Source organism: Cynoglossus semilaevis, chromosome 19 (genome assembly GCF_000523025.1).
Source record: "Cynoglossus semilaevis isolate Cse_v1.0 chromosome 19, Cse_v1.0, whole genome shotgun sequence".
Lineage (NCBI taxonomy): Eukaryota > Metazoa > Chordata > Actinopteri > Pleuronectiformes > Cynoglossidae > Cynoglossus > Cynoglossus semilaevis.
In genome coordinates this window covers 16204502-16216563 of record NC_024325.1, presented here as the reverse complement: position 1 = coordinate 16216563, position 12062 = coordinate 16204502, and the positions used below count along the sequence as shown (strand labels likewise).

General features: G+C 39.2%; 1 protein-coding gene across 2 annotated transcripts; it reads left to right on the top strand.

Annotated features, from left to right (window-relative positions):
- The first annotated feature begins 1528 nt into the window (after window positions 1–1528).
- LOC103395587 (nucleophosmin-like) lies at window positions 1529–10529 on the top strand. Of its 2 annotated transcripts, XM_008333341.2 has the most exons (11): window positions 1530–1682; window positions 4249–4328; window positions 5264–5383; window positions 5711–5804; window positions 7321–7494; window positions 8182–8298; window positions 8380–8483; window positions 9670–9798; window positions 9911–10013; window positions 10107–10279; window positions 10398–10529. In XM_008333341.2, exons 1-11 carry the CDS (start codon window positions 1658–1660, stop codon window positions 10413–10415), a joined length of 1137 nt encoding a protein of 378 aa, XP_008331563.1. In that variant the 5' UTR covers window positions 1530–1657; the 3' UTR covers window positions 10416–10529. The 2 variants fall into 2 exon arrangements, with proteins under 2 accessions (XP_024921784.1, XP_008331563.1); XM_025066016.1 differs by having other exon boundaries at window positions 1529–1682; window positions 10107–10490.
- Window positions 10530–12062: the final 1533 nt, after the last annotated feature.

Genomic DNA, 12062 nt, shown 5'->3' with positions numbered 1-12062 from the left:
ATCCTTTCCAAAGATGCATTCAATATCCAGTGTTAAAATGTTCTTTCAATGTGTATTTTTGATTTTCATATTCGAAATAAACACTTCAATCAATCAAAAACGAATTGTAGTGTTTGCTGCTCGCCACATAGCCTGATCGGCCTGGTTGTCACGTGGACCTGAGGACGGACGTACAGTTGAGTGAATCGTGAACCAGTCTTTAGGGTCCTGTCGACTGAGCTTTTGAACGAATCGCTCAGTGAGAGCCTCGTTGCTCCCGAGTCATAAGAAAGATTAATTCATATTGAACGAATCGTTCACGGACGACACATCACCGGTTGTCATTGAGCTGTACATTATTAATAATAATAATAATACATTTTATTTAAAAGCGCCTTTCAAGTCACCCAAGGACACTGTACATAAAACAAAACAAAAACAGAACAAAAAAACACATATGCCCGGAGAGCAGCGGCAACATACATGCCAGCGTCCACTCTCAGTGGCCAAGATGAAAAACAACTGAAAAACGATAGGAAGGGAGGAGGAGGGAAAAAAAGACAACTCCAAACTAGGCCCCGTGGGGGGGGGGAGCAGTGTGGGATTTAGAAAAAACCTCTCAGCACAAAGCACAATCAAGGACATTATAACAGGACGAGAACATCTGCACATGTGGGAGTGGGGCGGGAGTTTGGGGGCGGGGGGTTACAGCGCGACAGGGGAGGGAGGGAGGCTGTAAGGGGCCAAAGAAGGCGTTGAATCAGGGGTAAGGGTGAGTGTCCCAGAGGGGGGGGCTCGGAGCATCTTGTCTGCATAAACATCCAGGAGAGTAGAGAGATAACTGTCCTTGAGAAGGCCGGTTATGTCTGGGAGCCAATGAAGATAGTAGATTGTTTTGGGACAGGGCGACGCTGGAATCTTCAGTCTGCCCTTGAGTGTCTCTGAGTCTCCCGGTGGCTTGCTTCAATATGTCCGAATTTGGTGGCCAGATTCAGCCGAGCCGATCCGCCAGCTTCTCCAAGTTGATCCAGTATGCGAGAGCGCTCGAAAACCGCATCCAGTTTGCGGTTGAGCTCGCAAATCGCTTGAGTCTGAGTGTTGGCGGCCCTGCCCCATCCGTTAGTCAGGGCGATGAGCTTGTCGATTGCCAATTGTAGCATCATCTTTTCTTCACGACGGAACAGGAAGGTGCCCAGGCCAATCAGCAGAAAACCTGCCATCATAAATCCAAATAGGTACAAATCTATTGTTGTAAATCAAATTATTGTTTAAATAGAAATATAAAATAGGATGGAGGGATTAATGTTATTTATTTGGCATTGCAGAAGTTACAGAACATTTTACATTTCACAAAGATGGATTTTTGAAATGTGAAACATCAAACAAATGAAAACAATATAAACAATCAATCCGTCAGAGAGATTATAAAGATATCACATATTATGCAAATTATTTATTGAAAAGTAACTGATTATCTGCGACATGCTCAACTGAAATTGGACAGTGACAGCTAATTCTCGCTTCGCTTTCGCGCGTGCGCAGGTCGGGCATCCTAGCAAATTCTGTCCTGAAGTTTGTCCAAGTGGAGTTGCCGTTTTGGGCTGCCCAAGGTGGCGCCAATTACGCACGCATAAATAGCAGCGACGTAATGTCGCTCACTCACTAACCACAAGACACAATGTTGCTACAGACAGTCATCTACGGTGAGAGAACACGCTTTGTGTGATTATCCTTGTGCATCTGTAGGTTGGTGGATTTTACAAAGTCTCCTCTTTACTAGTGTATATTCCCCGTGGCATTGCCGATAAATCGAACCATATTTTTGAATCGGTTGTCCTAGAATTACAAGTAAAGGTACTGCCTTTGTAACAAGGAATGAGAACAGTTTAGTGTTCTTAGTCCTTTGTATGTAGCAGGAGGCTAAAGTGCGTCAGGCCCGGTCAACAACCCGATACTGTCTAGTTTTGGCGGTAACATCCACGCTGAATGTTAAGCATCCTATCATCCAAATACCTTATTTTGTACGTCCTGTCTTTGTCTAGATCTGGTTTGTTGAATAATTGTTTTTATTTCTTAAATTGGACTTTCCTTTTGTATTTAAGAGTTAAGGTTTTAAGTTAATAGTTTATTCGGGTCTCGGCCGCAAAGCCGAGCTCCTGTGTTTGGTCTTGCGCTGTACAAGGACATGCGGAGAGCGAAATGACGGTGTCTTAATAATTTAACGTGGCGAAAATAATAAATCTAAATATTTTTGGCGAGTTCTTTTGTTGAAACCTAATGTATTTGTATGTTAATGTATTTGTTTTCGGAAATCACGTGCTAGGACAGGTGCGGGAAACCTTTTTAGTGGAGACAGCCAAAAAAGTCACATATTTTAAAGTGTATATCCGTGAGAGCCGTACTTATTTTTCATACTCGGAACACAACTAAATGTGTTATTTCTTTTTCTTTTTAATAAAACACAGAATCCTTCTGACCATAAATGTGACTTCTGGTGCTTCATGGTTTTGATGTGATTGGCTTCAGCGGAAACAAATGTATGGATTAAAATGTGTAACAGTTATAAATATATGGTTCCACTTGTCATACAGAACAGTTTAATGCTCACCACGTAAGAACAACCTTAATTTACCTTTCGGTCATTAAATGCACCACCCATGCTGATTGGAGTGGTGAACCCCGTGGAGCAGCAGTCGGCTGCTGGCCTTATGCTAGGTATGCTAGGCACGTGTTAGGTCTATCATTAATTAATTTAATCATTACCTTTTACTTATGCGTGTGTTGTTACAAATTGGACAGACTTTATTTTCATTGTTATCTTTATGCCAGAATAAAAGATGACGTACCAAGCTGATGGTTTTACTGCAAATATTTAACACAACGCAAAGAGTATGTTGCTGCAGGAAATGCAATAAAATTTTTTTTTTTTTTTTTTTTTTTTTTTTTAATTATTTTAACCCTGATTTCTGTAACGTTTTACTTGAATATCAGCAAAATTTAACTGAGAATTTAACTGAGAAATGGATGTAGTCATCAACAGGGCCACATCTGTTTCGTGAGGTTCCTAACCCCGTGCTATGATAGTTCGCAGGTGCACGTGATGCATCTGGACACTGGACAGACTCCAGTGTGTAGTCAATTTCAGTCCAAAATAATAAGGTTAAAACCACTTTAATATAAAGCAAATAAACTACCTGTCTTCATGTTTATTTATAATTAAGTTAGGCTGACGAGGCTACTGTTGTGGTAAGGTTTTACCACCCCGGATTCGTTGATCAAGAACCTTCACAAAGTATAAAGAAAAGACAAAAGTTGTTGCTCGAGTTCGCCTGTGCACAGGGAGGATCCAGCGGCGAGTCAGGGGGTCGACTGCTGAATTTTGCTCTCTCCACAAACTCAGGCTCGTTTTATTGACACACACATCCAGGTGGTACATCTCAAGCGATACAGACTTCATTTGTTCTACACACAGACATACATTCTTTTTGGCAACTGCATCTACACCGTTGGTTTCTCATCCTGTTCTTATCGCGCCCAGGTGCTGTTGTTGTGCCCTTGTGTTCTAACTATGAATCCAGCCATTGTCAAATTGTATTCTAAAAGTTTCTGTTTCCCATCACACCAAGTACTCCTCATTTCACAACAAACCTAGGTTTTATCTCAACCTCGCAGCTCCTTCTCTACATCTGCATGTTTTCAGTTCTACCTTTAAGCAGCATTTTATGTTCAAGCTGGTTGTATGTTTTAGCACATCTCTTATGATCTTTTTAAAACATGATTATGTATGTTGCATACTTCTATAAAATATGAACACATTAATACATTTCATCCACACTACTAAGCTCTGCCCCCTCCCCCCCAGTTCCCCTCTACATTAGTTTTCACCGCTTTAGTCGACCAGGACTTTCTTTGTTTGAGTGCAGCAGTTTTTGATCATAATTCAATAATAATGTGGATTCAGTGCATGGTTACTGACAGAGTGGAATTGAAATGCATTTCCACTGTGTTGGTAGAAGCATTTTTTTTTTTTGTTGTTGTTGTTGTTGTTGTTTTTTTTTGTTTTGTTTTTTTTTACCCTGAATTAGCCTACGTGATTTAAATGTCTTCTTCATGTATCTCTTTATAGATGTTACAACAAACATATCCCACAGAAGTTTGACCCGGTTAGCCGGCATTTATGTTACAAGTTTAATAGACCTTCGTAGGCCATTACATGGATTTAATTATTATATATTTTTTAACAATATACTGTGCAATTGTTTTTTGCAGGATGTGTTCTGGAAGCAGGAAAAGCGGTGACTTTCAATCCCAAGGACAGTGACCATAACTATACCCTGGATCTCAGGATGGTAAGTAACCCAGCATGGTAGCTGGAAGATGACAACTAGTTTAGATTGATGGAGAAGGTTACTGCAGCCATGAAACATATCCATCCTGCTGTATTGTCTGCTTTTACAGTATTGTCATTTAACTTGTATGATCACAGGATGAATGAGCAGTAGTGCAAATGCAACCAAGTCATTTCTATTGTACATATTTCTCACATTTTTTCACCTTTGACATGTGATTGTTTTTTTGTATTGAATTAATTTTTTGTAGGACAAGGACGATACTAGACTGAAACTACACGCTTCAAAACTTAACAGTTGCGACTATTGATTCATCAAAGTTGCACTGGTGAAAAAATAAAATTATTTTGTAAGCACATCATCTGTCTATGTTCTCCTGTAGTGGAACTGACACTGAAGGTAGGATCATATCGTTAAAAAAAAAAATGCAACAAAATCAGGGAATTGAAGAGGTTGAACAATTGAAAGTATAACAAAAAAAAAAAAGGTTATTGTGGCACAACGCTATGAATCCAGAGCGCGCAGTACGCATTTCTGGGGCCTAATCATTGATTGCTACCAGTTTGTGAATGTTGTTATCAAGGACATATTTGTTAAAGAGAGTGAGTGAGACAGACAGAGAGAGAAATTTGCAAAACTGAACTTTAATCAGACAAAAAGTATTTGATATGTTTCTATTATTTTGGAATTGACAGGGAATGCTTCAAAGATCGACTAGTCGATCGCGTATGCGACCACTGCTGTACGCCATATCCATGATATTAAATTATTCACATTATATGATAAGTTATGGAGAGTGATTAAAAAGGTGACCTCATGAGGTTAAAGGTGAAACAATGAAACATTTGGGTAAAAAAAATTTTAATTCGCATTGTAGTGCTAATCCTTTGATTATTATATAAAAGAGGTGTAATGTTCTTTTACCTTGACTGCAGGCTTGTGTGGATACCAGCACAAAAGATGAGCTCCACACAGTGGCGGTGGAAAGACAGGACACAAGAGGCGAGAAAGTGGAAACAGTTCTTGTCTCTCTTCAGCGGTCCACTCTGCCCAGTGTAAGTTATTGTGTTCTATTCAAAATACTGTAGGTGTGATGAGAGAATTGACTTATGAACTGGAGGTTTCTCTGATTAGGGACCAGTGGTGGCTCAGTGGTTAAGGAAGTGGACCTGGGTCTGGAAGGTTTCAGGTTGGAGTCCACCAGCTGCTGAGTTACCACTGAGGTGCTCTTAGCATGGCACTGTCCCCACACACTGCTGCCCCCTGCTGGCTGTGGTGATGATGGGTTAAAAGCAGAGGTCAGGTTTGATGGTGTGTGCAGTGGTGTGCTGTGTCACAATGACAAGGAGTTCACTTTCATTTACCAATCAAACTCATTGCAGGTTTTCCTCGGTGGTTTCACCATCACAACCCCAACAGTTTTCCGTCTAAAGGCCGGTTCTGGTCCCATCCATATTAGTGGACAACTTCTTGTCGGTGAGTAAAAAATGCAAACACATCTTATACTTATGCTATCCTGGTTCAGGAGGTACAACTTTAAAATATATGTAAATTGAATCTGGTTCCTTGATTGGATTGAAATGTTCCGTTGACCGAGTCTTTTGCTAATGTATTCAACCAATAAAACTAGGGCTGCACCGAAATTAAAACTCTTGGTCGAAACCATAAACACCCAAAGAAATGATTATTCCAGTTCTCATCAGTACCAGGTCACTGATGACTCTGACTGTGAACTGGACATCAGTAAAACCAAGGATATTGAATAAATTAATATGAATGTTTCAAAGAATAAAAAACAATCGATAATGATGACAATATATACTGTATTTATATTTTTTTCAAACTCCAACAATATCAAATTAAATCAACTCCAAAATCACAAGGTAAACCTGACTCCACCTCTGTGTCCATTCAGTGATAATGTCCAGGCCTACTGGTCATCAAAACAAGGTCACTGAGGTCAACTGTGGATCAGTTATCGTCTGTGCTGCTTTATTCCCTCATCTCAGGAATGATGTTTCTAAGGTGGATCAAGTAGAGTGGTAATGTAGATCTGAGCCGAACAGACGCTAGGATGATGCGGTGGGGTGAAGGTCACGGGGAGCTCCTGGTCTCAGTCAGCACCACCATCAGGATGTTGGTGGGATTTCAGCTGAGAAATTGAACCTGACCTGGAGGAATTCTTTACAGACCCCCACCCCTCACCCCTCTTAGGATTTTTAAAATTTCAGCATTACACGTTTGTCAAATCTCTATATGTGGGTCTTTCTCAGATGTGTTGAAATACAGTGGACTCCTTGGACAGGAGTTTAATCCATTCCACAACAGAACAACTCGTATCTCAATTGTTTGTTTTTTTTTTTTTTTTTTTTTCTCCATTCAAAATAACTAAAAACCAATTAATTTGTTCCATCCTCCCAGAAATATACTACTAATTAACTTCCCCCATCTACACATCAAAAACATAGATTTAAACAAATATATTAATAATATAAAATAATAATAATTAAGAAAAAATTCATATTATTGACATGAAGGAGATGGTGAAATGGAGCTCAGTTGAGCACTCGTAATTCAATGTTTCCTCGTACCACAAGAAAAGTTTTGCTAGTTTTTTTTTTTTTTTTTTTTACTGTTTCGGCCGAAAACGGAAAATGCATTTTTGAGCTATTTTCTGCCGAAAATTTTTCAGTGGCTGAATATTTGGTGCATCCTTAGTAATTACTGTTTCCAAGTAACTTGACCAACACTGGGTCTGAGTCAGGAAAACTTTTTGTTAATTTTGCCCGAATCACCTTTTTATTATTATGCACATTTAATGATAGATTTATTATTGCAATTGGTCTGTTTTCTAATGTGCTGTGACTGCGCAACTTTTTGTTTTAATCCCATGCTTTATTTTTCAGTTATGAAAAGTTATTTTCATTTATTTAAAGTGATTTATTTTTTTGAAGTGGACTTCAATTTTATGTTTCGTATGTTATGTTACCAGAGGCCTCCACAAAGAGATGGATGGACTTTGAAGACAGGTTGGAGGTGGGCTTCCCGTGCCTGGCACCAGACACGGAGTTGCACACACCAGTGGTGCCTCCAGGTGGTGCATCTGGGTGCACCACAGTTGATGAAACACCCATATCTGGAGATGCAGAACTGTTCACTTCCACAGGTATGTTATTGGCCTCTGTCAGCCATGCTCTTTAGTCAACATGACACTGACTGTAATTAACATAAACCTGTTGAAGTTTTTTCATTTTGTTTACGTTGAAAAAAGGCTGGCTGCCAACGCCATCACAATACGAATCCAACTTCAGTCAATTTAGTTCAGCATCTAAACCTTATCAGGTGTTAAACTTATGAGCTTTCAAAACCTCCCATGTCTTTTTTGATAAACAAAGTGTGGCTCTGTGGGTTGAGCCACTTAAGAAGTTTTTATTATTTTGGTTAGACTTACAGTAACGTCGACAAAGCTTCATGTATAGACCGTGAACCCTGGGATTTTTTTTTTTTTTAATTTTTAAATTTTTGCTGACATTTTTCCTGTGACTCATGGTACCAGTTATTTTTTCTGTTTTGATCATGGTTTAATCTTGGTGCTTCTGTTTCCATAGACTATGGCTAGTTAAAGCAAACATTCATGTTGTTAAAAACCAACAGAGAAAAATATTTATTTAAATGATAAAAAGAACAGGGCGTTCTCTCTACATATCCTTTATTTCAGTCTGAAATCAAGTTTCCGATAAGGATTCTTACAGATAATATCGGATGATATTAAGCTATTGTTAAAATGTCAGTTTAAGCTTTTTTTCAATTCCAATGTTAAAGTAACAAAGTTACCAAACTATTCCCTTTTTAGTAACTGAACCAACTTCTGGTGATGAGGACACGACAGATGACTTGGCTCCTTCTCAGAGATCCAGAGGACACAGTGAGACCACAGTGGCTGAGCTTCAGGTGTCCACTGGTCCACCAGGTATTTTATGTGCCTGTCATGAGCCACCACTTCAATCATACATTCAGTAAATGTATGAAGTCTTTCTGTTTTCTCTTTTAGTTTCTGTGTCCCAGGCACTGTTGGATGATGGGAGTGAGGGGGGAGAGCAGAGAGAGCTGGGAGTGTCGGAGATGGCTTCCAAAGATTCTGAAGATCTATTTAAGGTTTGAATAATTAGCACATTACACTTAGTGCTAGTAGGGATGTACCAATAACAGTGTTGGTTTAGGCTCTGATGGTTTGTGCAGATACTGGTACTTAGATCCAGTGACCCAGTACTCGTTAACTGCTCACGACCACAAGCAGCTGCTGTGGAGAGGTCATTCAGTCTGTTTATATCAGTCAGTCAACAGTGTAGGGAGGATGTTTTTTTTTTTTTTTTTTTTTAAAAAGACAGATTACGAGGCTTAAAGGCTGAATATACAGGGGTGTACACCTCAGCAAGTCACTGTTTGGTTAAGACTTTACCATTATTGTGTTTAGGGTTGTTAGTTTAAACAGAAATGGTTCTCACTTTTTGTGACACTGTAAACTTGTTGGTGCTGAAAATTACGTTATTCAGTCACCACTGTTGTCATCTAACTGCCGCAGATAGAATGACCTGAAAAGAACCACACCTGACAACGTTGTACTTTTTACTCGCTGCGGGAGGGAGCAGAGAGACCAACAGCTTCGCAGAGTTGGCTCACCTAATTCCCAAAGTGTATGAGGACTGCAGCTCCTTTTATTGAGAAAGTTTCACAAGTACGGGGGGGTTTTTTTTTGTTTTTTTTTTTTTTGTTTAAGTTTTACTCCCAGGTCAAAGTTCATCTGATTCCCATACTTGATGAGAAACAGACCTCATCCTTTATTTACCTACATAGAAAAAAAAACCTTTTAGGGGTACCTACTCCTGTCAAGCAGACCATTATTTAACACACTTAGATAACAGTTTATGGTTCACCACACTTTGGTTTAACACACTTTGGTAACTAACTATAAATTCTATTTACAAAACTGGAAAGCAGGAGACGAGAGTGATTTCATTTGGAGTCAAAGCTCTGCTCACTTTCTGTTAAGATGACTGTGTTTTCTATGTAGATGACGTTTGTTTCATTCATCTTGAATCTTGAATGTTACTTTTTAAAATGTTTTTTATGGGCAGTTTTATTGTTATTTACTATGTTTAATGTGACAACAGTGTTGGTTTGAGGACTTTTTGTTTGACTGGATGTTAGCTCGTTGTTAGCACGTTGTTAGCACGTTGTTAGCACGTTGTTAGCCGTTTGTTAGCAGTTTCCCACTTAGTGTCCTCACCGTGGTTTAACTCTACCCAGAATTTATCCTCTGGTTCAAACTGTTCATGTTTAGACTGCTGAGGATGATGCTATTGATGTCCAACCTGAGGTAATTCAGGAGGAGAATGCACCACCACAAGCCCTGCCTACAGGACAGGGCTCAATAGAGTCCAACCGCCAATTGATGCAGCGAACAAATGAAGTGAGTCTCCATTGGGCAGTGAATGTTGTTGTTTTTCCTGGTGAATTGGCTTCAAACGGACATCTAACTGTTTCTATGTGTGTTTGACCTTTCATGTTTATTTGTGTCTCAGGCCATTGTTAAACTTCAACAGGCCCTGCTAGAAGCAGTTGAGGACTTCCGTGCCTATATTAAATATAAGCCGGAAGTCCAACACCCGCCAACAGGCAGAAATGGTGAGACAGAACTGGCCAAAAGACTATTGTGTCTTTGCCTTTTGTAAACTGTGCAGTAACTAAGTACACACTTTGGTTCCTTTATTCTACTAGTCAGAAGACTCTACACGGAGGAGGAGGATGGGACAATTTTAAATTTTATAAAATTGCAAAAAAACCGGCAAAAGTGGACATGGAAGGACATGGAGGCAATTTTGCCTAAAAGAACGGGCAACTCGATTAGACTCAGGTACCAAAGGTACCTGAGTCACAGGATTGAAGATAAGGTGAATATAACAGACTGTAATTTGGTTGATGATTGACTGACTCAGCTTGTAAGTCTGTTTGGATAAAAGCCTCTGTCAAATGTATTGTAATGTCCTTTTGATGTTCATTTCTTCACAGGTCAGTACAAACAAGTGAAGACCTCCACCTCCATGTATATTTTTGTAAATAAAATTTTTTTTTTTCACAATGTTTATTGTTTTTTCTTTTTTGTTTTTTAATTTCATGAACTTTATTGATCCCACACTGGGGAAATTCTTGTGTGAACAGCAGATATGCTGCAACTGACTGTTGCAGGGCCAAGTATGTGGTATTTATTAGATGAGATGTATATATCTATATATATTTATATATAGATATATTTGATTTGGACAAATCAAATAATTGATTAAATTATTAAATGTTCTGAATAAAAATATTCTGGTAAATAAACATATTTAACCTTTTTAAGCAGAGGCAAATTATTTTGACCTTGTCATTTATAGCTCAAGCACCCCATGCTAAATAATGCTCTATAGCAGGGGTCACCAACGTGGTGCCTGGGGACATGTGTTAGCCCCCGTGGACTACCTAAGGTGCCCTACCTAAGGGGTGTGTTCTGAAAATATAACTAGTTAACAATGGTACTGTTGTACTGTGCTTTTTGAATCGGTTCTACTTGGAATGATCATTGATGATTCATATGGGTTCTATATGTCCCAGAACTGATTATTATAACATTGTTCAGGAAGTCTGTATCAGACAAATAACTCTTTGTAATTAATGTGTCCTTGAAGTAGCTCTCTGTTTCAAAGAAGCTGGTGACCCCTGCTATAGAGAATACTATTTGCAATAATATTAGCTTTACATTGCTGGCCTTGTGGTGGAGAAATATGGTAAAATAATATGTAAGGGACAACTCAGAATAACAGGAAGACAGGAGACTGGCAAGAACTGGTCAAGCTGACCTGAGTAAATGAACGTGTTTATCAGGTTACCAGACAAATGTTATATAACATCATGTTTGTCTATGTCTACAAAGAGGATCAGAAGGTGGGATTTGTTAGTGAATGTTCAGATGAGATTTGTTGTTGGGCCTGCCACGGTCAGAAACGAATACAAAAATTAACACATATCCCATGAGACGGAGAAGTCTGTCCTGATCTGCCTCATTTGTAGAACAATACTCTACAATACCCTCTGCAGGCTGTTATGAACATTGACTCTCGCAGCCTTCGACAATTCCTCTTCCAGTTTCTATCACCGAACTGTGTAATGTTGGGATGACGTAATGTTGGGATGTGTCTGAATTATTTTAACGAAAACTATTATCTAAATATTCCTCAACACAAGAACGTGTTGACGTCACCAGTTGACATGTTAATTACTATTACTAATACCTCTGACTATCTGTTTCCACTGTAAACACAACTTTGCTAATGCTGACAGTGTCCAGCCAGACCAAACTAAGAAAGCTAACAGTTCACAGACACTGAACTACCGACACAACAAGAGGCTAAAATACACAAGAAGAAGAACAAGAAAAGGGCATTTAAATAACTAAAACCTGCTGAAGTAGAGTTTGACACTGTATTTTCCAAAGCTCCTGAAGTAGCATGTGAGGAGTGGGACCTGGAGAGCGCTGATTGGCCACCCAGCGTATGGGTTAGGGAGGTAGAGGGAGGGGTGGTGATGTTGTCAATCACACAGATGTTCAATATGTTGGGTCAATAAAGTGGACCCTGTAGTTTTTTAGGTTTTGGTTTTCTAGTGGACATATTTTTAATCCGTCTTCAAACAGCCATA